At 43.9% G+C, this 26,925-nt stretch overlaps 1 protein-coding gene across 7 annotated transcripts in view; it reads left to right on the forward strand.

The window, feature by feature from the left end:
- PWWP3A (PWWP domain containing 3A, DNA repair factor) overlaps positions 1–26,925 on the forward strand; it is a 283,225-nt gene that overhangs the window by 190,054 nt on the left and 66,246 nt on the right. For all 7 annotated transcript variants that reach the window (XM_075353023.1, XM_075353011.1, XM_075353038.1 and 4 more), the window contains 2 exons: positions 1,140–1,215; positions 7,119–7,169. In XM_075353023.1, coding sequence (XP_075209138.1) covers positions 1,140–1,215; positions 7,119–7,169 — 127 coding nt within the window. The remainder of the gene's footprint in view (positions 1–1,139; positions 1,216–7,118; positions 7,170–26,925) is intronic.

The following is a 26,925-nucleotide window of genomic DNA, read 5'->3' on the forward strand; positions in this document are numbered from 1 at the left end:
TTATACTACTGGGGTAGAGATTTCATAGATTTTATAAACATTAAAGCAGAGGCTGTGCAGTGGCATAATTTCGTCTGATAGGTGTACACAATATTTTTTTTGGTCCAATGGCCACATTGCCATACTGAACCAATCCCAAGGGCATCAAAATAATTTAAAGGGGTGATTACATGAATACATCACCATAATCACCATCAGTACATGAATATACCACCAGAACCAAGTTTTGAGTATTTGAGGAGGATTTGGAGTGTTTCTGCTCCAAAAAAATCAGTGTGAACACATGCTAACTTACGCTGAATTTTGAAGCAGAATCTTGCCAAATTCTCCACATAATCTCAAATTTCTACATTTTGAAGATTTTTTCTTTTTAACAAAGCCATGAAGGACATTATAGATTGCTACATGTGTACAAGATCAGAACCACTGTTATTACATGAATGTAGTGTCAGAACCATTGTCCATGACATGAATGCAGCGTCACAACTGCTCTGATTCAAATTGTCCCTCCAGTGAGGAAGGAAACAAACTACTCTAGTGCAACCTATTGGAAGTAGCAATCCTAAAGGTCAAATGTGGCTTTTTAAACAAGCCTTTTCGTAAGACTTAGGATTTTTTTGTCAGATCAGAATCCCAATTTGCAGACACGGTGTTTCGGGGTGATTGCCCCTCGTCAGTGCAAAGTGTGGGTATCTGATCTGGCTTATTAGAAGTTATGTGGGGACCACGGGGAAGACTATTCTCCTTATGGAGACCTGACAAACCAGTCTGGCTGTCAGTAAGGTGACATAGCTGCAATGCCCCTCTGGGAATTATTCAAATTGTCCCTCCAGTGAGGAAGGAAACAAACTGCTCTGATGACATGACTGCAGCGCCAAAATTACCAACAGTCCGTGAATGCAGCTCAGTCCGTGAATGCAGCACCAGAGTTAGTCAGTCCCTAAAGGTAGTGCCAGAATTAGTGGTTGGATATTTTTTTTTATCAACACTTCTGACTTTTTCCAAAATAGAGCATAATACAGCCTGAGTACAATTCCAATTTTTTTTTCTTCACTTGATTTGAGAGACGTTTTGTGTCCTTCTATAGGTTTAGCCTTAGAATTGAAAGGATACTTATTCTCATTTTATCATTCTCCAAGGAAAATGCTCGCAAAGACTTTGGCTATTCTATTGACTGGTGTGACTCTTTAATATCAGACTACAGAATTCGCTTGGGTGAGTGATTTTCTTCTTCTCTGCATTTCAACCACTCAGTTTAAAGTCCTGCAATTGCCTTGGTGACTATTTTGATGGAGCAAGAGATGCAGGCTCTTTTTGTGCAGTATTATGATGATCTGTTTTTGTTTCCTCACTTAGATTTGGTACGTTTTGAGTATATGATTTATCCAGTTTCTCTTCCTGCAGAGATACTTTATCTTCGTCCATATAAATTTGATTCTAAAAACTAACCCCCTCCTCCGTACACATTAGAAATAAGTCACCTGAACCTGCCATGTGGGCAGGAGAATTTGACTGGCCCGATTCATGAAATGACACTATATTCCCAACAAGTTAAATGTCAATGCCCAAACCTTTTGTCTCCCCGAGAAATAAGCAGCTACAAGGGGAGCCTGGCATTACTCCTTGCTCTTAATTGAAAACACAAGAATGCTCAAAATGTGGTCTCTTAATTGTATCTTTCTCTATTAATATAATATATATATATATATATATATATATATATATATAAAATTTCTTTTTAGTATGTGTTTAGTATAGTATAACTCTGGCACTATCTATTATATTGCAGAAAAATGTCCAAACCCATGGGAATACATAGGTCTACGTGTCTACGTGTCTCCGGTACGTGAGAAAACTGCCGAACACGTACCGGAGGCACATATGTGTGAAAGAGGCCTAAGGGAGATTTATTGGCACTTTATAGGTGAGGTTCTATACCTCCACCCAGTTTCTTGGAGATGGGGCATTCCCAGAAAATGTGCGATAGAATTCCATTTTTGCAACGCTCTCTCCAGCAGGGGGGGATTGTGAGGGAAATTTTTTTATGCAGTTTAATTTACTTTTTTGAGTCAAGCATGCCACCTTTCCCATAGGGGGATGTTTTCTCCTTTTTGGAGAGTGCCAACCCAGAATAAAGAGCCTAATAAGCCATGCAATTCTCCTCTATGAATTTAAATCTGATAGTATCTTATTCCGAGAGGAAGAGTACTTTAGCGCCACCTGTTCGATGTAGCAATCTTAAAAGTGACCCTTTAACCAGCTTAACCCTTCTGCTAAAGCTGGGTTTACACACTGAGACTTTCTAGAGATCCAACCTGCGATCTCAACCTAGCCGGGATCGCTACAAAGTCTCTGGTGAGCTGTCAAACAGGCAGACCTGGCCAACGACCTAACAGCGATCCGGACCTGCAGAGCGACTAGCTGGTCGTTGGGGACGTGTCAAAAAAGCAGGTGAACTTCACCCGACTTCATTTAATGCCGCGCGGCTCTGTGTGCCGTGTAAATAAATAAATAATTAAAAAATCCGGCGTGCGGTCCCCCCCTATTTTAATGCCAGCCAGATAAAGCCATACGGCTGCAGGCTGGTATTTTCAGGATGGGGAGCCCCATGTTATGGGGAGCCCCCCAGCCTAACAATATCAGCCAACAGATGCCCAGAATTGCCGCATACATTAGATGCGACAGATCTGGGACTGTACCCGGCTCTTCCCGATTTGCCCTGGTGCGTTGGCAAATCGGGGTAATAAGGAGTTATTGGCAGCCAATAGCTGCCAATAAGTCCAAGATTAATCATGTCAGGCGTCTCCCCGAGATACCTTCCATGATTAATCTGTAATTTACAGTTAAAAAACACACACCCGAAAAATCCTTTATTAGAAATAAAAAAACACTAACAAATTCCCTCATTACCAATTTATTACCCACAACAAAGCCCTCCTTGTCCGGCGTAATCCACGGTCCTCCAGCGTCGCATCCAGCTCTGCTGCATGCAGGTGACAGGAGCAGCAGAAGACACAGCCGCTCCTGTCACCTCCACGCAGCTAATGAAGAGAGCCGTGTGATCGCCTGAGCTGTCACTGAGGTTACCTGGATCCAGCGGTGGATGCAGCGGTGGCCGCGATTAACCTCAGTGACAGTTCAGCTGATCGCGCTACTCACCGCCGCTCCTGTCAGCTCCACACAGCAAATGAGGTGAGTAGCGCGATCAGCTGAGCTGTCACTGAGGTTAATCGCGGCCACCGCTGGATCCAGTGACAGCGGGTAACCTTAGTAACAGCTCAGCTGATCGCGTTACTCACCTCATTTGCTGGTGATTTCCCCCCTCTCTCATATTCACCGATCCCCGATCACCGGCGCTGCACGGCGTTCACACTGCTCCGGCGGCTTTTCCTTTTTTGAAAAAGCCGGCCGCTCATTAAACAATCTCGTATTCCCTGCTTTCCCCGCCCACCGGCAAATGTGATTGGTTGCAGTGAGACACGCCCACACGCTGAGTGACAGCTGTGTCACTGCACCCAATCACAGCAGCCGGTGGGCGTGTCTATACTGTGCAGTAAAATAAATAAATAATTAAAAAATCCGGCGTGCGGTCCCCCCTATTTTAATACCAGCCAGATAAAGCCATACGGCTGCAGGCTGGTATTCTCAGGATGGGGAGCCCCACGTTATGGGGAGCCCCCCAGCGTAACAATATCAGCCAGCAGACGCCCAGAATTGCCGCATACATTAGATGCGACAGTTCTGGGACTGTACCCGGCTCTTCCCGATTTGCCCTGGTGCGTTGGCAAATCGGGGTAATAAGGAGTTATTGGCAGCCCATAGCTGCCAATAAGTCCTAGATTAATCATGTCAGGCGCCTTCCCGAGATACCTTCCATGATTAATCTGTAAGTGACAGTAAATAAGCACACACCCGAAAAAATCCTTTATTAGAAATTAAAAACACAAACACATTCCCTCATTACCAATTTATTACCCACAACAAAGCCCTCCTTGTCCGGCGTAATCCACGGTCCTCCAGCGTCGCATCCAGCTCTGCTGCATGCAGGTGACAGGAGCAGCAGAAGACACAGCCGCTCCTGTCACCTGCACGCAGCTAATGAAGAGAGCCGTGTGATCGGCTGAGCTGTCACTGAGGTTACCTGGATCCAGCGGTAGCCGCGGGTAACCTCAGTGACAGCTCAGCTGATCGCGCTACTCACCTCATTTGCTGCGTGGAGCTGACTGGAGCGGCGGTGAGTAGCGCGATCAGCTGAGCTGTCACTGAGGTTACCCGCGGCCACCGCTGGATCCAGGTAACCTCAGTGACAGCCCAGCCGATCACACGGCTGTCTTCATTAGCTGCGTGCAGGTGACAGGATCGGTGATCGGTGAGTATGAGAGAGGGGGGGACACTTCAGTCACTCGGGGGATTAGCGGTCACCGGTGAATCCTTCACAGGTGACCGCTAATCAGGACGCTACATAGACAGAGCCGCGGAGTCGCTGTAAAGTCCCCTTTACACACTGAAACTTTCTAGCGATGCATGCTGCACAGCGGGAAACAAAGGACCTAGGAATGGTCCTGAACGATTTGTAGCGATCACAACTTCACAGCAGGGGCCAGGTCGCTGATAGGTTTCACACACTGCAATGTCGCTGGGGAGGTCGCTGTAACGTCACAAAACCGGTGACGTTACAGCGATGTCGTTTGCGATGTTGCAGTGTGTAAACCCAGCTTAAGTCATCTGGCAAGGCTTGTTATAGGGTTGATATTGCGTGACCACGATCAGAACAGCATTTTTAGATGCAGCGTGTTTCTAACTGCATCCATTTACGCAGTGTAAACTAACCTGCGGTGCGGCTTCCCAAGCCGCAACATGTTCATTTATTGCTGCTGAGCCAAAAGTGTTCTCCAGTGGGAAAAAAAAGCTCAGTTCCGTAGCAGACCGAAACCGGTTCGTAGGCAGGAGCAACTTTGGTCTTCTGCGGAGAGCACTCGCGGCCCTGCAGGAGAGGACACGCTGCATCCAGGGTGCAATATGTCCGGATCGTGTGCACGTACCCTTAGGATTATTACTTCCAGAAAAAGTTCCTGCTTTTACTACCTGAAGAGGAGCATTGCAAGTACGATAAATAACTCTTCTTATGCAACTTTGCACTCACCACACAGAGACACCTTCCCCTTAAACCTGCTGTCAAAAACTCAGTCAATCAGACCTCCTTTGCATTGTAGAAGGGCAAAAAAAATCAAGAAACTACTGTGTGAATGGAAGTTCTAATTTGGCTTTTCATTCTAAGTTGTGTCAAGGCTCATTAAAGAGGACCAACCACCAGAATTTTCATATCTAAACTAAAGCCAGTGCTATACTAATGCTATAATGCTGATTCCAAATATACCTTTAGTTGTGAGATCGAATATGTATACTTTCTGAAATACAGGCAAGTAAAGTTTGTGAAATGCACTGTTATTTAATGATAGGTGCAAAGGAAAATTGAATAGGTGCGTCAGATTTTGCTAGTTATTTGTGCCCCTGTCTGCCTGCTTGGCCTTCCTCTCCCCTGTCCTTCCTCCCTCTTTCCTCTGAGTGTAATAACAGAGATAAGGGGAGGAAGGATAGGCAGGCAGACAGTGCAGGAATAACTAGCAAAACCCGACCCACCTATTAGATATTCTATAGCTGCTATCAATCAAATAACATTGCATGTCACAAACTTTAGTTGCCTGTATTTCAGAAACTATACATCTGAATGCACCCTTAAGGGGGCTTTACACGCAGCAACATCGCTAGCGATGTCGCTGGTGAAAGCACCCGCACCTGTCGGTTGTGCGTCACGGGCTGACCGTGGCGCACAACATCGTTAGGACCTGTCACACGGGACTTACCTGCCTAGCGACGTCGCTGTGGCCTGCAAACCGCCTCCTTTCTAAGGGGGTGGTTTGTGCGGCGTCACTAAGCGGCCGCCCAATAGAAGCGGAGGGGCAGAGATGAGCGTGCGTAACATCCCGCCCACCTCCTTCCTTCCTCATTGTGGGCGGCCGCAGGTACGAGGTTGTTCCTTGTTTTTGCGGTGTCACACGTAGCGATGTGTGCTGCCACAGGAACGCCGAACAACCAGCGTCCTGCAACAGCAACGATTTTATGAAAGTGAACGACGTATCAACGATAAGGTGAGTATTTTTGATCGCTAACACTCCCTCGGAGCTGTTGCACACAATGACGTCGCTAACGACGCCGGATGTGCGTCACGGAATCCGTGACCCCGGCGATATATCGTTAGATACGTCGTTGCGTGTAACGGGGCCTTTAGGTTATGTGCCCACGGGACAATGTACCTGTGGATTTTTGCCGCGGAAAACCTGCGGATTTATCTGGATTTTCCAGATAAATCCGCAGGTTTGAGCAAGTACAGACAGTCCCCATGTTATCCTATGGGACATGGAAAGTGCTGTGTCCATGCTGCGGATATGTGTGGCTGCGGAATATGCTGCGGATGTCCCGCAGCCGCACGTAACTGCATGTCAATTATTCCTGCAGAAATCCCGCCTCTCCACTATGGAGATAGAGGCCGGGAGTTCTGCAGGTAAGTCGCATGAATGTCTGCAGGTTTACCGCAGATATTTTGCTGGAATCCCACAGCTATATATAGCTGCGGATTCCGGGGATCAGCTGCAGGAAAAATGCGAATGTAGCTGCGGATATATCCATGGGTACATTGTCCCGTGGGCACATAGCCTTAAAGGTATGTTTAGAATCAGCATGATAGCACCAGCTTAGCACTGGCTTTAGTAAATATATGAAAATTATGGTGGCTGGTCCTCTTTAAAGGGTTAATATTGACTTTTAGGATTGTTACCCCAATAGGTAGAACCGCTTTTTTACTTTTAGGTCATATACGGAGTGGTATCCTATCCAAGCACCATATTGACATACAGAGCCACGTATGTTTCTGCCATATAATGGATAGCGCTGGAGTTCTGGCCCTCTTCTGCATTCGCACATTTTCTGTATCTTCATTAATTTGTTGTTTGGTTTTTTTGTTTTTTGTTAAATAGAAATTCTACCCTAATTGAAGGTTATATGATGAAATGCATAGTTATTTGTAGAAATTAAATTTAATTTTCGTTACTGTATTTTAGGCTGTGGTTCCTTCACTGGTTCTTTTCTGGATTACTGCACGGCAGATATCAGTAAGTGGAATTAGACTCTTAAAGGAACCTGTCACCAGATTTTCCCTTATTAGGTGCGTCCAGCATCAGTGAACTCTTATATATAGCAATCTGGAATCCTGTATATAAGAGCCCAGGCTGCTTTGTAGAACATAAAAAACACCTTTGTAACACTCACCTGTGGGGCAGTCCGGTCCGATGGGTGTTACTGCTCTTGGTCCAGCGCCTCCTCCATCTTGTGGGCTCACCGTCCTCCTGCCCACCCATTGTGTGCATAACACATGCTAATTCATTCACAGAGAGGCCTCCATTGTGCTCCTGCACATGCACACTTTGATCTGCCACTCAAAGTACTGTGATATGCATGTGCAGGCGGTCTTTGACCTTTCCTCACGCATTACAGTTCTTTGCTCTGCCCTCAGCCGGGCACATCATGGTGCGCCCCCTAGGTGAGTGTTATAAAGGTTTTTTTTTACTTTATACAGCGTGGCCTGGGCTCTTATATACAGTATCTTAGAATGCTGCACATAAAAGCTTACTGGTGAGTATTATAAAGGTGTTTTTTACTTTATACAGAGCAGCCTGGGCTCTTATATACAGTATTCTAGAATGCTGCACATAAGAGCCCACTGGTGATGGCCGCAGCTTATAAGGGAAAATCCTGGTGACAGGTTCCTTTTAAAATGTGTTTCCCCTTTACAGTATTATAGTATTTATATTCTTTAAAGGTATTGGCCCTTACTTTACATGTTCTTTTCATGTGAATTAACTGCCATAGATAAGCACTTTACAAAAAGTTGCTCTTCTGGTCATGCAGTTCAAATTTGAAGAGAAAAGGGTTAATGGACCAAGCTTGCGGTCTATTAACCCCTTTTCTCTCCATATTTGAACTGCATCTCCACGTGGGCTCTGCTGCAGCCATATTTACACCATTACAGTGGCTGTGACTCTCACATCCGCACCAGGTGAGTGCATCCTTACAGCACCTTTGCTGACAGTGTTTTAGGATAAGTCCTTATTTGCGCTGTCTCTTCTGGTCGTATGAACTCTGGTTGAGAATTCCCTGATTTCCTGGATGTTTTTCTCTGCAGACACAACTTTCCCTTGTAATCTTACTGTCTACATGAGTGTGTGTGTAATTTTCTAAAGGTGCTATTGACATGAATTTCTCACTAGATGTCCTTCCAATCTATACAGGTAAAAAAAAAAAACAATAGATATCCATAAATCAAAGAAGTTTTCTACTACTAATTTAACCCCTTTTCATTTGATCTAACACTTCCTAATAATTATTTTCCTAATATACTTCTATTACTGTCCCTGCTTCTGTAAGCCTATGTCTGTGTGGTTGCTTTATTACTTTGTTGTGATGCATCAAAACTACTTCCGATCTTGGGACTAGAATCGGACTTATTGAACAGTGCACGTCACTAGTGGGGGTGGGGCTATCTTTGAGTGACAGCAGTCAGAGTACGCATGCTCAGATCAGACTACACTCTCCTATGCCTCCATCCTGCTGATGATTTGACGTGCCTTCCCTTCAGCTGGCGATCCCTTTGATGTGCTGCTTGTTGTTAGAAAGTATATCTCAGGGCTTGACAGCAGAAAGGAGGCACTTCAAATCTTCAGTACAGTCGAGGGAGACAAAAGTGGAGTCTGATCTGAGCTCGGTCATACATGGTACAGACTGACTGCTGAAGCTTTGAAGTGCCATGATTTCTGCTGTCAAGCCCTGTGATATACTTTCTAATAGCAACCAGCACTTGTCAAGGATGGCACTTCAAATCATTGGCATGATGGAGGCAGAAAGGAAAGTTGTTGTCTGATCCATGCTCACTTTTTTCACTTACATAAAGGTAGTCCCGCCCTCACCAGTGATGCGCACTGTTCAGTGCATCTGATTCTGGTCCCCAGATCAGAAGTAGCCTTGCTGCATCACAACAAAGTAATAAAACAGCCAAATAGACTTATACTTCTATTACCTGCCCTGCTCCTGTATTAGGATAAGGATTATTAGGAAGAGTTAGGTCATATGAAGGGGGCTAAATTAGTAGTGGAAAACCTCTTTAAGTGATGTTTAAATATGAGAAGTTACACGGAAAAAGTATTGAACCCATGAAGAAATAGATTTCAGCTGGTGTTATAACTTTCCATCGCTCTTTACACTTCTATCAGCAGTTAAAAAGCAATCCTTACACTAAAGCGGGTTTTACACGCTACGACATCGCTAGCAATATCAAGCGTGTAAGCACCCGCCCCCGTTGTGTGTGCGATATAGTCTGATCGCTGCCGCAGCGAACATTATCGCTACGGCAGCGTTACACGCACTTACCTGGTCGTCGTCGTCGCTGTGACTGCCGAACAATCCCTGAGGGAGGGACGTTCGGCATCACAGTGACGTCACCGCGACGTCACTAAGCGGCCGGCCAATCAAAGCGGAGGGGCGGAGATGAGCGGGACGTAACATCCCGCCCACCTTCCTCCTTCCACATTGCGGCCGGCATCAGGTAAGGAGATATTTCTCGCTCCTGCGGTGTCACACAGCGATGTGTGCTGCCGCAGGAGCGACGAACCACATCGATAATCAACCATTACCGATTTTGATCATTTTTGAGGTCGCTTAAGGTCGCTGGTAAGTGTCACACGCTGCGATATCGTTAATGACGCCGGATGTGCGTCACTAACAACGTGACCCCGACCATAAAACATTAACGATATCGTAGCGTGTAAAGCCCCCTTTAGTGAAAAACAATATCAGCTAGTTCAACTGTAGGCCTATAAAAATGTTTTATTACCAAGATGTCACACAAGAAATATGATAAAACCAGTTAGCTGTATCAAGACCTTCAAAACAGAACAAAAAAGCAGTGCCTCTCACCTTATTAAAAAAGCAACACTTTATTTTATATTGTTTAACAATGGGTCAGCAGTCAGATGCGAGGATCACAAGGACAACGGCTCTTTTGCGCCTGGGGTTCGTCCACAAGCCAGGAACTGTGGAAGCACCACCAGACACGACCATCATCCTTGTGAGGCCTGCATTCGAACGCTGACCCATTTTTAACCCCTTCACGACCATGGACGGATATATCCGTCATGGAGCGTGTCCCGTTAAGCCCCGCCCCCTGCCGCGGGCAGGCGGTGGTCGGCACACATATCAGCTGTTTTCAACAGCTGACATGTGTGCCTGCTAGCCGTGGGTGGAATCGCTTCCACCCGTGGCCATTAACCCCTTAAATCTCGCTGCCAAAGTCTGGCAGCAAGATCTAAATGCGCGCGGCCATGTTTTTTACTTACCGCTGTCCCCACCGGAAGTCACGTGCGTGGTCACGTGACTTTCGGTGGTTGCCATCGTAGCACAGGGTCATGTGATGATGCCTGCAGCTATGAAGTTTCACTTTCGTTTTCCCTCGGCCGCGAGCTGAGAGAAAAAGAATGTAACTGAATCTGCTGTTTACAGCTGTATAGCTGTGATCAGCAGATAGATAAGAGCGATCGGATTGCTGATCGCTATAGCCCCCTAGGGGGACTAGTAAAATAAAAAAAAAAAAAGTAAAAAAAAAAGTTTTAAAAAAAACAAAAAACCTAAAAGTTCAAATCACCCCCCTTCCCCCCCCCCCCATTGAAAATTAAAGGGTTAAAAAATAAATAAATATACACATATTTGGTATCGCCGCTTTCGGAAATGCCCAATCTATCAAAATATAAAATCAATTAATCTGATTGGTAAACGGCGTAGTGGCAAAAAATTCCAAACGCCAAAATTACGTTTTTTGGTTGCCGCAAGTTTTACGCAAAATGCAATAACGGGCGATCAAAACGTAGCATCTGCGCAAAAATGGTACCATTAGAAACGACAGCTCGAGATGCAAAAAATAAGCCATCACTGAGCCATAGATTCCAAAAAATGAGAGCGCTACGTGTTTCGGAAAATGGCACAAAACGTGCGCCACTTTTATTGGACAAACTTGTGATTTTTTTTAACCCCTTAGATACAAGTAAACCTATACATGTTTGGTGTCTACAAACTCGCACTGACCTCAGGCATTATAACCACACATCAGTTTTACCATATAGTGAACACCGTGAATAAAACATCAAAAAAACTATTGTGCCATCACACGTTTTTTCCAGTTTTTCCACACTTGGAATTTTTTTGCTGTTTCCCAGTACACAATATGGTAAAACTTATGGTTTCATTTAAAAGTACAACTTGTCCCGCAAAAAACAAACCCTCATATGGCAAGATTGATGGAAAAATAAAAAAGTTACGCCTCTCGGAAGAAGGGGAGCAAAAAACAAAAACTGAAAGTGCCCCGGGGCTGAAAGGGTTAAAGAACATGAAATAGTGTTTTGGTTTTCTATAAGGTGAGTGCCACTCTTTTTTTTTTCTCTGTTATTGATTTTTATGGACTGTTTATTAGAGTGTGCACCACCTGTCTACCACTAGGGATTATCACTGAAGCCAATATGAATGATTGCTGCAGTGAAAACACTGGATCATAATGCGGATCCGTTCTCTGTTTTTGCTATATGTATCAAGACCTTCGCAACCTTATTGTTGCAAAACATACTGATGATTACAGAAGTATTTGTAAACTTATTGAAGGTTCCAGTGAGCACTGTTAGGGCTCATGCGCTTCAAATCGCTGCAGAAACACTGCATAATTGATGCAGTTTTTTTGTATATAAAAAGACGATTTCATGCGCTATGGCTCCTGCCATAGACAGAGTGGGAGCTGCATCCATAGCGCACGGAATAATTGACATGCTCATTTTATGAGCGCACGGATTTGGGTCAACATTTTAGCACCCAAATCGCTGCGTTCATAAAAGCAACGTGCGCACGTAGCATGCACAATCTACATAGATTGTGCTGGGGACGCAGGATGCATGCATTTACACTGCAGTGCTATATGCAGCGTAAATGCATGCAATTATGCAACATGCGCATGAGCCCTTAGGGTCATGATCTGGAAGAGGAAAGAACATCTCACTATAAACCGGCCACAACCAGGTGCTCCCAGCAAGATTTCAGACACAGGAATGAAAATAATTATGAGGAGAGTTGTTCAGTAGCCACGGACCACCTGATGAGAACAACAGAAAGGCCTGGAATCAGCAGGTACAGTTGTTTAAAAGAAAACAATACGTAATGCACTCAACCTCCATGGCCTGTATGCACGCTTACCATTCAAGCATCCATTGCTGAACAAAAAGTATGTTCAAACGCGTGTAAAATTTTCTCTACAAGAATCAGACAAACCTGGGATATACTGGGAGAATATATTCTGGTTAGATGACACAAAAATTGAACAGTTTGGCTGCCATAATATACACCATGTTTGGAGCCCAAAAGACACTGCATATTACGCCCAAAACACCATACTAACAGTGAAGTTTGGAGGTAGGAACATCATGGTGTGGGGCTGTTTTTCAGCATATGACACTGGCAAACTGCATATAATTGAAGGAAGGATGAATAGACAAATGTACCACAACATTTCTGAGAAAAATCTGCTGCCATTTACCAGGATGATAAAGATGAGACGAGGGTGGACAATTCTCAGCAAGACAATGATCTCAAACACACAGCCAAGGAAACTCTCAATTGGTTTTAGAGATAGAAAATAAAGCTGCTAGAATGGCCCATCCAGTCGCCTGATCTGAATCCAATAGAAAATGTACGGAAGGGACTGAAGCTCAGAGATCATATAAGGAGCCCATGTAACCTTCAGGATTTGAAGAGTGTTTTTGTCAAAATTATACTTGAGTAATGTATGTGACTAGTTTGTCTATACAGGAGGCTTCTTGAAGCTGTCATCACCAACAAAAGCTTTTGTATGCAGTATTAAATAAATTTCAGTAAGCGTGTTCAATACTTTTTCCCTGTGTCCTTTCCCATTATTAACTTCACTAAATGTATGGACATGTATGGTTTGATTTATTTGCCTGTGTGGATTGGATTGGTGACATCTGGGGAGAAATTCAAGTCAATAGCACCAAGTCAAGCTGAGTATTTGGTTGCAGAAATTTCTGCACTGAAACTGCATCTCCTGGCAGAAGAAAACCCCAAATGAATTGACATGCTGCAGTTTATTTTCTGCAGTATATCGGCAAGGGAAAAATAAGCAACATGTGCACAACACTTTAGAATTCTCATGGACTTTGCTAACATAAGCATAGGCATGCGGTGTTGTGACAAAACTGCACCCAAAAACATATTAAAAAATGCAGTGCGTGCATGTAGCCTTAGATATATATTTACTTAGACAATTGGTACCGTGTTACATATTTCAAAACTTTGCTTTGTGTGTCTGTGTGTGCCACACTATGCATGAAGAACAATCTCTTTATTAGTGACCTTTTGGATGGGATTGATAGTAAAGTAGCAGTCTTTGCTGATGACACCAAACTATGTAGGATATTAAAAACTGACCTTGATAGTACAATATTACAAAACGATCTGGATAAGATGTCAGAATGGGCAGATACTTGGCAAATGAGATTTAATGTTGATAAATGTAAACTAATGCACCTAGGACGGAGTAATCCTATAGCTGCGTATACATTAAATGGAAGTAAACTCGGGACTATAGAACAGGAGAAGGACTTGGGTATTCTGGTTACAAATAAACTGAGCAGCAGCACTCAATGTCAAGTAGCAGCTGTAAAAGCAACAAGATTTTAGAGTGTATAAAAAGAGAGATTAGATTCCGTAATGCCAACGTATTGTTACCCTATTCTATGAAACACTTGTTAGGCCACATCTGGAATATGGGATCCAGTTTTGGGCTCCACATTTTAAAAAGGACATTCAGAACTTAGAATCAGTTCAAAAGCGGCTAACTAGACTACTACAAGGAATGGAAGTCCTTCCATATGATGAGAGGTTGGAAAAGTTAGATATGTTTAGCTTAGCAATAAGACGTCTCAGAGGAGATCTCATTTATATGTAAATACATATGTGGTCAATATAAAGGACTGGCACATGACTTATTTCTTCCAAAAATAATGCTAAGGACCAGGGGGCATACACTGCGAGTGGAAGAAAAGAGATTCCGACAGCTAAATAAGGAAGGGTTCTTTACAGTTAGAGCAGTCAAACTGTGGAATACCCTACAACAAGAGGTAGTAATGGCAGTTACTATAACAGCTTCTTAAAAAGGGCTAAATGATTTCCTCAGTATACACAACATTGTCAGTTATAAATTACTTAGTGACAAAATGTAGAATTGGTGGAGGAAGGTTGAACTAGATGGACCTAGGTCTTTCTTTGTCGCTCCTAATTGGGAGACCCAGACAATTGGCTGGGTCTCCCAATTGGAGCTAGAAGAAAAGGAATTTACGGTAAGTAAACAAAATTCCCTTCTTCTTTGTCGCTCCTAATTGGGAGACCCAGACAATTGTCTGGGTCTCCCAATTGGAGCTAGAAGAAAAGGAATTTACGGTAAGTAAACAAAATTCCCTTCTTTTTCAACCTATGTAAGAAAAACTGTTTGAGAACCAAAATTATTGAAAAATATCAACAATCTCAAGGTTAGAAGTCTATCTCCAGAGATCTTGATGTTCTTTTGTCCATGGTGCGCAACATAATCAAGAAATTTACAACCCATGGCATTGTAGTTAATCTCCCTGGACGTGGACAGCAGAAAAAAATTGATGAAAGGTTGCAACGCCAGATAGTCTAGATGATGGATAAGCAACTCCAATCAAATTCCAAAGAAATTCAAGCTGTCCTGCAGGCTCAGGGTACATCAGTGTCAGTGCAAACTATGCAAAGTCATTTAAATGTAATGAAACTCTATGGCATGAGACCAAGGATCACTCCCCTGCTGACACATAGATATAAAAAAACCTAGACTGCAGTTTACCAAAAGGTATATGAGTAAGCCAAAATCCTTCTGGCAAAGCATTTCGTGGTCATATGAATCCAAGATAGAGCTTTTTGGTAAAGCAAATCATTCTACAGTTTACTGGAAACTGAATGAGGCCTACAAAGAAGAAAACAGTCATGTATGGTGAAGGCTCAAAGATGTTTTGAGATTGTTTTGCGGCCTCTCGCACTGGGTACCTTGACTGTGTGGAAGGCATCATGAAATTTGAAGAAAGGATTTTAGGTTGCAAAAAGTCAGTGTCAAAAAGCTGGGTTTGCATCCTAGGCCATGGGTCTTGCAGTAGGACAATGACCCCAAACATACTTCAAGAAGCCCCCAGAAATGGATGGAAACAAAGCGCTGGAGAGTTCTGAAGTAACCAACAGTGAGTCCAGATCTAAATCTCATTGACCACCTGTGGAGAGATCTTAAAATTGCTGTTTAGAGAAGGCACCTTCAAATATGAGACCTGGAGCAGTTTGAAGAGTGGTCCAAAATTCCAGTTGAGAGATTTAAGAATCTTGTGGATGTCTATAGAAAGCCATCGATTGCAGTTATTTATTCCAAAGGATATGCAACCAAATATAAAGTTGAGGATGCCAATAATTTTTTTTTTCTGCCCATTTTTGGAGTTTTGTGGGAAATTATGTCCAATTTACTTTTTTTTTTGTTTTTTTGTTTTGTTTCAATACACACAAAGGAAATAAACATGTATAACAGAACACATGTAATTGCAATAACAGATGGGATAGTTGGCATCATTGATAGGGTCAGTGTGTGATTGGAAAGTAGTCACAAAGAGTGCCCTTAACATTACCAGCTGTGATGGGTTGAAGACTAGTTTGCTCATCCATTGTCACATGTTAAAAACATTGCTGATTAAATTTGTTCTGTTAGGAAACCTCCAGTCCACATGATGAAACAGTTTTTCAGGCTAACGGGGATAGATATGTGATATGAAATTGATCACACCCTTCCTAATAGACATGAGTCTTTTTATTTTGGTGGATAATGTTATGAAGCAGTGGAGTGAGGTGAGTAGATAGGATTTTTGGCAAAGAATTTTAGGAAGATATTAAGGACTCTTACACACATCTATGCAATTCGATCCAATGTCAGATCGCAATGCGCGTACTGCCCTTGTGTCTCCCGACCCAAGCATGATAGCTACATAGAACTACTATATGAAGCTGTCACGCTCATGTCAGGAGACACAAGGGCAGTCCATGCATTGGCTGCAATGCTCACATGACAGAACAATGTTTTGTGAGTGTAGGGGACCTGACAGACGGTGCTGAAATGGCGCCACTGCAAGAGATGAATATAACTTATTTTTTTTCTGATTTTACTCACGAGGATTTGATCATTTGTAAAGGGATTGTCCAAGTAGTGCACAACCCTTTTAATACATAAATGTGACACTGGGACATTAACAAGTAATCAATCCATGAGTATTTATTGCGTAGGTGACAGAAGGTCTTGTCATGTTCAGAAATTTGAAGACACCCGATTCAATGCATCTGATGAGGTTTGCCGTTCTTGAGATATAGGGTTGTTTTTCAGTCAGACGCTCCTGATTCATAAAAAGCGCATGCCTCTTAATGAATCAGAGCATCTCACAAATGGCGTCTGTCTTGCCATAAATCTTACTCCAGTCATGAATTAAATGAACTGTGGTGTCATGCCTCCATGCTGCCCCAGTTCCACCCATTTTGGTATAGCTGGGTAACATTGGTGTGAAAACGCCAAAAATCTCAATTTTGCAACTTTTCAAAGCGATTTATTCCATGACTTTGGCATAATCACTTTCATAAATCGGGGCCTATTTGTCCATAAACTGATTATTTTAAAGGGTACAATTAGTATGAGAGGGATATGAGGTGCCAGAACACATACCTAGCAAGGTTTCCAATAACATTTTGAGTTCCCCGTTCAACAACAATGATCCTCTCGATAAAATCTTCAACCTACCTGAGTGTATGATCAAAAATGTTCAAAAAACATAGGAGGAGAAGGGGTAAACCAATGTGCTGGCGTATGATGTATCAGACTTTAAAGTGAACCTGTCATCAGAAATTTAGCTATAAAGCTAAAAGTTCCCCCCTCTGCAGCTCCTGGGCTGCATTCTAGGAAGCTTCCTATAGTTCTTGTGGCCCCTTTTATACCAAAATAAACACTTTGTAAACTTGTACCTTTTCTTATGCAAATTTCGTAAATCTTCCATGGGGGCGGGCTGCCTGGGGTCCGTTGCTGTCCTCCTGCCGATTTACGCCGCCCCCGAACGCTGAATTTCAAAGCTCAGGACGCCGCTCCTGGGTGCCCGTGGTCCCGCGCATGCGCTGTTCCACTGTAGCGGTGCCGTGCACTGTGTGAACGTGTGACCGCTGGTGACGCTTTGCGCGGGCACGAGGTTATGGGCGGCGCTGTGAGTGTCATCAGCATGTGCCGCCCATAACCTCGTGACCGCACTTTCCCCTATTACTCCAGTGTTATGCGCAAGCGCTCGTAGTACTAGTATTCCCTTGGGAAGGAGTACGCTACAAGGATTGAAACCTCTTTGGTCTTGGAATCTGGGGAGTACTATTAGAACTAGTAGTTATTATAGGGGAAAATAAGGATTGCATGGAGGGTAAGTATAAGATTCCAATAAATGATATGAAAGCAGGATAGTGTAGATCAGGGGTGGGCAATTAATTTTCCCATGGGGCCACATGAGAAATTGGGATGGTTTTAGAGGGCCGGACTAATATAAATAACTCGGTTCTACATCTTTATATATACTGTGTGTATATAATATATATACACATACTGTATACAAACATACACACACAATCCCCATATACTACATCACTACACCCGCCACATACTTCACCTGTAATATACATCATTACATCCCTATACACTACACCTGTAATAAACTACACCTCTATATACTATACCACTATATGCTACATCACTACACCCCTATATACACCTGTAATATACTACATCATTATATACTACACCTGTAATAAACTGCACCACTACATCACTATATACTACACCTGTGATAACCTACATCACTACACCCCTATATATTACACTACACCTGTGATAAACTACACCCCCTATATACACCTGTAATATACTACATCACTACACCCCTATATACTACACCTGTATTATATTACACCACTACATCACTATATACTACACCTGTATTATACTACACCCCTATATACACCTGTAATATACTACATCACTACACCCCTATATACTACACCTGTATTATACTACACCCCTATATACACCTGTATTATATTACACCTGTATTATACTACACCACTATACCCCTATATACACCTGTATTATACTACACCCCTATATACTACACCGGTATTATACTACACCACTACATCACTATATACTACACCTGTATTATACTACACCCCTATATACACCTGTATTATACTACACCCCTATATACACCTGTATTATACTACACCCCTATAAAACTACACCACTATATACTACACCACTACACGCCCCCATATACCACACCTGTAAAACTACATTCCCATATACTACACCACTACACCCCAAATATTTGTCAACAGTTTCCCCCCGCCAACCCTCCATTGTCCCCGCAGGTTACTAGTAACCACTCACCTCTCTCTTCTTATTGTCCCCTCCTCAGGCACCTCCGTACGAGCCTTCCGCTGAGCTGCTTCTCTTTCACATGCCCAGGCTGCGCCGATGCTATTTTCCTAGGAGCCCCTGCCGCTGCTTCTCTTGTACGGGCACCCGCCGCTGCTTCTCTACGTACGGGCCCCCGCCGCTGCTGTTCTTGTACGGGCCCACGCCGCTGCTTCTCTCCGTACGGGCCCCGGCTGCTGCAGCTTCTTCTCCTGCCGGCCGGGAACTTTTCAAATGACACACGTGCGCCGTACTGACGATATCAGGGTGCGCGTGTGTCACAGAGAAAGGTGCCGGGCAGGGAACAGAGGAGAGATTCCTGCATTCCGCTGCCTGCACTGTGCAGAGTTGCAGGATCGCTCCCTGTCCGGCACGCAGCGTGGGATGAGAGCGATCTGACCACAGGCCTCCTGGGGCCTGAAGCTCCGGACAACAGGTCAGATTGCCCTCATCACTGACCGGCCAGCAAGGACGCCCTGAACCAGGCGGGCCGGTCACAGAGTAGGCGGACCGGATGTGGCCTGCGGGCCACCCCTTGCCCAGGTCTGGTGTAGATAGTGAGCCCTTAAGCTGTGCTCTAATTGTGGGGAGATAAAAGGGAGAGTGCGGGCGCAGATCTCAGTGTAGATGTTAGGGTGCAATAGCAAAAAACTATTTTAAGTATTGTTCACCTTTTTCACGTCTTTATAAAGCAAAATAGAAGCCTCAGTGGTTCTTGTGTAGATCTGGTCTGCAGCTCGGCTTCAGAGTATCAGACCTCACACAGGGTGGGTCTGTCAAAGATAATATATATAATCAATCCAATGAAGAGAAATCCCGATTTGTTAGCCTGGCGCTCCCAGAATTATTTCACAATCCTTATTCTTTCAGAGTTTTATTAAATTCCAAAAGGTAAAAAAACCTTATACTTCTGTAGGCCCACATAAAAACACACAATATCAAACAAGTAGCCTTCCTCAGGTACAATATAAACATAACTGGGTTTGGGTTTTTTTGTTTTTCTTTAAACCCCCCCCCCCCCAGTTTTGTTTATATTGTTACCTGAGGAAGGCTGATTGTTTGATATTGTAGCCGAAACACGTTGTGTTTTTATGTGGACCTACAGATCTATAAGGTTTTTGGAATTTAGTAAAACTCTGAAAGAATAAGGATTCTGAAATAATTCAGGGAGCGCCAGGCTAAGAAATCGGGATTTCTCTTCATGGGATTGAAGAGCAGGCTGGTGAAATTTTTTCATGTAACATAGACATTACATTAATATTACACTACTTTACGCTACAGGTGGCACCTTCAACATTTTAGGAAAGAAGAAAATTGCCATTACTATATGTTTGTTAAGTTTGGCCAGTAAGGTCAATAACAATTTATTTGTGTAGAATTAAATTACTGTAGTTGTCCGGTTACACCATATTAATCACTTGGGATAGATCATTCATAGAAGATAAATGGGGTCCAACATCCAGCACTCACAGCAATCGGCTGGTATTTGCTCCAGCGACCGCCAGATTTGAACACCTTGGGCTTGTTTCATCATTTGCGTTTTTTTGAGTCCCTTTTCTTTTTTGATCACCATAAAAAATGCATGTATATATACCATATGAAAAAGAAAAAATGTTAGTGTATATATGGTCACAAGATAGTTATCTTCATTCCTATTTGTTTTATTTTGTTCTTTAATTTTTTTTGTTTTTAATATTTATTTTATTTGTTCTTCCCAAAATGAATTTTCAAAGTTGTTCTTATATTTAATTTATTTATTCCAAAAATCCCATAAACCTAGAGGAAAAAATTATTATATTTGTACAAAGTCATATATAATAGTATCAACATATATGCATGTAAAACCTGACCAAATATAATCGACATATAGTATATGCCATGATTGTAGAACTAATAAATATATTGTACATCGCTGCGATAATTTAAGCCTTCGGGGAACCGTGCATTCAAAGCCAGAATCCAGATTGCTTCTCTATCCAAAAGTGAGTGCTCCCAACCCCCCCCCCCCTCCCCCAGGGGGCTTAAAAACTCTCTCAATGCCTTTCCCTCTAAGGGTACCTTCACACTTAGCGATGCAGCAGCGATCCGACCAGCGATCTGACCTGGTCAGGATCGCTGCTGCATCGCTACATGGTCGCTGGTGAGCTGTCAAACAGGCAGATCTCACCAGCGACCAGTGAACAGCCCCCAGCCAGCAGCGACGTGCAAGCGACGCTGCGCTTGCACGGAGCCGCCGTCTGGAAGCTGCGGAGACTGGTAACTAAGGTAAACATCGGGTATGGTTACCCGATGTTTACATTAGTTACCAGCGCACACCGCTTAGCTGTGTGTGCAGGGAGCAGGGAGCCGCGCACACTGAGCGCTGGCTCCTTGCTCTCCTAGCTACAGTACACATCGGGTTAATTAACCCGATGTGTAATGCAGCTACATGTGCAGAGAGCAGGGAGCCGCGCACACTGCTTAGCGCTGGCTCCTTGCTCTCCTAGCTGCTGTACACATCGGGTTAATTAACCCGATGTGTACAGCAGCTACATGTGCAGAGAGCCGGAGCCGGCAGCACAGGCAGCGTGAGAGCTGCGGAGGCTGGTAACTAAGGTAAATATCGGGTAACCACCTTGATTACCCGATGTTTATCTTGGTTACAAGCTTACCGCAGCTGTCAGACGCCAGCTCCTGCTCCCTGCTCGCTTCATTTGTCGCTCTCTCGTTGTCACACACAGCGATCTGTGTGTCACAGTGGGAGAGCGCCTTTGAAGAAAACGAACCAGGGCTGTGTGTAACGAGCAGCGATCTCGCAGCAGGGGCCAGATCGCTGCTCAGTGTCACACACCGCGAGATCGCTAATGAGGTCACTGCTGCGTCACAAAAAGCGTGACTCAGCAGCGATCTCGGCAGCGAGCTCGCTGTGTGTGAAGCACCCCTAAGTCCGCTCATATTAACCCCGTGTACTTCGCAGAAATACTTAGATAGGCCAGAGGTGGAGCATTGGGAATTATTGGATTTAGCATTAGATGCGGTAATGAGCTCAGATGATCGTTTTTTTTCATTGTGCAGGTAGTACAACCATTATAATTTTTATTTTTTTTTAATTTATTTATTGAATAACAGAAATACACCAGGTACAGAATAAAGGCGAATAGAATATACATTTACAGAGTTGTAACAGGGTTCAATGTTAATGAAGTGCATAATCCAAATACCTGGGATGTCAAGACGCCTAAACAAAATACCAAGAACAAGAGGAACAAACATAACATACATATCTCAGTGACCGTTTCCATTTTAGGCACTAACCTGCAAACAATTGACACCAGTCTTTAATATACTTATCATAATACAACCAACAATAAAAAGCTCATAAAGCAATCACCCTGACATTGATAATGTTAAGGGAGAAGAATTCCACATTTTCCAAACTTTGTTATATTTCTCAGGGCGTCCTCTATTTTGGTACACCGTCCGCTCCTAGGGAAACATTGTGTTGACAAGTTGTATCCACGTATGTATGGTCAGGGGGGAGGTCCCTATCCACCGCAGTAAGTTTCCTGGCCATAAAGAGGGACTCTCGCAGAAAAAAATTGTGGTGATGAGACCAACTTCCCTCATCCAGGACTCCAAATAAACAGAGTAGTGTATCAAGAGGTATAGGGAAGGAGGCCAGGGAGGATAGAAGCACAACAACCTCATGCCAAAAGGCAGCGATTACCGGGCAGCTCCAAATCATGTGGACAAAGTCTGCGTCTTCCCCATAACACCGTATACACTCTGACGTATCCTGGTGTCTCATCTTAAATAATCTCAGTGGGGTAAGGTACACCTGGTGTATTATATAGATTTGGATCATTTTATTATTGATTGATGGGGAGACCTGGCTTAGTAGGTGATTCCAAAACCTCCTCCTAGTCCTCCCCCTGCAGATTCAGAATCAGCAGTCCCACTTTTCTTTAACTGCTAAAGGTTGGGACTCCTTCTTCATAGACAGCAGGTATGTATACAAAGAGGAAATCAGCCTTTTCGGGCCCTAAAACTGAAGTATCCCTATTAAAGGAAAGGCGGATATTAGAGCAGTCCTATTTGTATGCCTCGTGCTCGATCGCCGTTCGCTGCAAATATCTGAAGAAGTGACAGCTAGCCACATTAAACCTGGACTGGACCTGATAATAAGACCTATATCTCGCCAAGAGAGGAAACACTGTGTGAACTCAGAATGTGGAGGTTGGGTGGTCTAGCAGGGTGGAAAAATATACATTTTGCCATTGGGGCATTTCAGCTATAATACCGGAAAATTGCACGACCCTTTTTGTCTGTCTCCATACCTGCCGCGTCAGTCTATGAAGGGGCAACAATTTTTGCGGTCCCAGTTCCTCTACTTTGAGGAGACCAAGTAGAGAGCCTGTCCCCACTGCATGAGCTAGTTGGTTCTCGGAGTTAGGCAAGCAAGAGCCTGGCATCCATGAAGATATTGCCTTTAACTGACCTGCTAAATAATAGTAAATAAACTCTGGTAACGCCGCCCCCCTCCCCCACCCCACCATTTGTCTGGACCTATGCAGGGTGGTCAGTTTTAATTTCGGTCTTGTATTGCCCCACACGAAACAGATTATTAGCATATTTTGGGACGGAAAGAAAGATTTAGGGACTACTACCGCACTATGTTGGAGAAAATAGCTAAATTTGGGAAGCGATATCATCTTTATTAGAGTAATACGTCCCGAAACTGCTCCATAGTAGACATTTTTGCTCAGTCAATTCTAAGAGAGGGTATATATTCAACGGGAGGTCCTGTCTGCTATCCTTTTGTATGATGGTTCACAGATATTTAAAACTTAGAGCCTAAACGCAAAGGGGATAGAGCCTCTAAATGGGGCGCGAGGCCATGGGAGAGGGACATCAAATTGGATTTATCCCAATTGATGCCTAGTCCACAGTATCTAGTAAAGTCCTCTATAACATCGACAACTCGAGGGAGTGACTGCTCCAGTTATTATATTCATAAATATAATCATATCAATTGCATACAGATCAATTGTGTCTATCAGTCAGCAATCTGGATGCCTTTGATGAGTCTGTCAGAATGTATCTTAATTGCTAGCACATCAATGGCTACGGCAAAGAGGGTCAGGGATCTGGGACAGGGGACACCCCTGGCAGGCCCCCCTTTCTAGTAAGAAAGGTTTACATGAGAATTCTATTAACCACCATTCTGGCCTTGGGAGCCCAATATAGCATTTGGATCCAAGCACAGAATCTGGGACCAAATCCGAAGTTCTGAAGACAGGCCATCAGGAGGTTCCACTTCAGGGAATCGAATGCCTTGGCCGCGTCCAATGAGGCCGAGGCCCATTCATTGTCCGGCGCACTGGTACTGTATTGGACAACAGACTGAACTAATAATAATGGAAGTGTTTTTCCCTGGCATAAAGCCCGTTTGATCTTGGTTAATAATTAATTATTTCTAAAATTAGAGTTCAGTCTGGATGCCAGAATCTTAATGAAAATTTTGTAGTCCACATTGACTAAGGAGATGGGACGATAAGAGCCACACTCCAGGGGTCTTTCCCCTCTTTTGCAAGTACTATAATGTTGGCATCATAAAAGGAGTCTGGAAGGGAAGCTCCTCAGGTGGTCTGCATGAGAACCTCTAGCAGGGGTTGTAACAGAAATTCTTGGTATCTCCCATACAACTCGACAGGGAAGTCATCCGGCCCCGGGGCCTTACAGCCAAATCCGCAATCGCAGATTTTAGTTCATCCAGAGTAATGTCTGCTTCCAAAAAGGATTGTTAAGCAGAGGTCAACCTCGGGAAGTCAACGTCATCCAGAAACTCCATGCAGTCATCCGTCGACGCCCCGCTCCTAGATTTGTGCAAAGAACCATAGAAGTCATGAAAGCATTGGAGAATATCTGCTGGGGAGGTGACTATACTCCCGTCAGGTCTACGAATTTGAAGAATGGCATTAGGAGTTATGATGTCGAACCATAAAAGCTAGGAGTATACTGGATTGATTCCCCAACTAAAATAGGATTGATGTGTAAAGAATAATTTGTGCTTAGATTTTGTATCCAAGTGTTGCACATAGTGCCTAAGCGATTGTAGCCATCACAGCCTGTTATCGCTAGATGGGTTGGATATGTATACTTTTTCTGCCTCCTTTGCCCGCTGTCCACCTATATCATCCTCTTGCACGGTGGTTCGCATTATATATGAAATGGTCGATATAAGGCAACCACGTAAGTAGGCTTTGAGGGTATCCCAGAAAACGATAGCGTGACGAGAACCCATGTGTACATTTATAAAATAATCTAGTTGTTCGGGGATCCTATCATTGGGTCCGATTTAGTTTTAACCAAAATGTATTTACCTTCTATGTGGCAGCCGACTGAATTTACGTGAAAATATTACAGGGCTATGGTCTGAGACACGTCTATTACCGTACTCTGTGTTCTACCCATATGACCAAATCGCTGGACCCAAACATATAGTCCAGTTCAGAACGCGTGCGTACGTTTAGTGAAGGAGTGGCAGGTGTATTCACGCACGTCTGGATGACGTAATCTCCAGAGATCCAGCCAACCGTTATCATGCTGCATAGAGACTGAAAATGCAGTAGGGGTTGAGGGTATCTCATTTCGGACATACACCGCACATGGGTGTCTGGACAATTTAGCATAAAGCTGACTGCCCCGTTAATGATTGCTAAGTTGGCAGGGGATGGGTTATAAATGCAGATAACATATTCTCAAGAGTCAATGACCGCGTGTACAAAGACAAATCTGCCCCCCAGGTCCCTACGAGCGATTCTAAGGTCCCAGCGTAGAGATTTATGTATTAGTAGGGAGACCCCCCCCCCACCAAGGAGTAGCTCGTATGGAACGCATATATGGACCACTGTACCCATGGCTTTTGTACAAATTTAGCGGTGTCTCTAGTTAAATATGTTTCCACTAGTGCCACTATATGGGGTTTATACCGCCTGAGCTGATAATTTAGCCTGCTTTCTGGGAGATTTGAGGCCCTGTATATTCCACACCAAGCACCTAATATCAGAATCCATCATTGTCTATACAAAGTAGAAGTAGCCTGCGTTAGGCCCTCTACCATGACTCCATCTTCCACCTAGAAAACTGCAGCCACATGAATAGTACCACTGTGTTTCCACCTCCAAATCATATCCTGCAAAGAAAAGGGGTTACAGCAAATTAAGCCAGCACTGCATCAAACATTTGAGTATAAGCGCAGAAAAGTAAGAGCAATGTCTACTGTCCTTCAGCTCAAACCGCCAAAGGGATACCGCCACTGTAATCAGTCTTAGGTATTGATGTTGTAGCCTTCATATTGACAGAGAGCTCCCTTGTCCTGGTAGCCTAGCCGTACAACAGACAGGAGAAAGCAACAAAGGGGATAACTTGCTTTACCTCTCCTGTCCTGGCGGACAGACATAGCTATTCAAGGCAGAGAAGTTGACGGAAGAAGAATGCAGTCTCTTCCCCCTGGGTGCAATTGAAGCCACTCAGCAGCCTCATCTGGGGTGGAAAAAAACAATGATTTGTGTTCGTGGATAATCCGGAGATGGGCATTGAGTACAGGATGTTACGCTCCTTAAGTGACTTTTTAACGTCCAGAAATTAGGCTCTTAGCTTCTGAAGATCCACTGAGAAGTCAGGAAAGATGGAAATTGTAGCATTATCATACTTGAGCGGGCCCTTCTGCCTGGCCAGACGCAGAGCTGTATCCCTGAATTTGCAGTTAAGAAGCCGTGCCAAAAAGGGTTGAGGAGGTGTTCCAGGCGATAGAGGCAGTGTGGGGACTCTGAGCCCTTTCCACTGCAAAAGTTACGGAGAAGTCATTATCCAAATTGCTTTTGAGCTATTCCTCCAGAAACTGCTCAGGTTGCTCACCCTCCAACCACTCGGGAAACCTCACGTATGTTGTTGCGCATTCTATTTTTGAGGTCATCTGCTTTCTGCCTCCAGCCATTCGTGGACCCCACCACCTTGATTAGTTTAGAGGACATGGGGGTTACTGTATCTTCAAGGTGGGATATCCTGGATTCTGCCTCCATGATGCAGCCCCTCAAAGCCTGTAGGTCTTACCGAAGTAGCCCCACCTCAGAGTGCACCTCCTTTAACTTCCCAGAAAGCGATTACTTGCATAGGGATATGGCTTGAAGCAGTTGTTCAGAGACTTGTTTAAGGGTCAGGACCCTCCCTCCATGCTTCTTACT

The sequence above is a fragment of the Anomaloglossus baeobatrachus genome, chromosome 1 (assembly GCF_048569485.1).
Source record: "Anomaloglossus baeobatrachus isolate aAnoBae1 chromosome 1, aAnoBae1.hap1, whole genome shotgun sequence".
NCBI lineage: Eukaryota > Metazoa > Chordata > Amphibia > Anura > Aromobatidae > Anomaloglossus > Anomaloglossus baeobatrachus.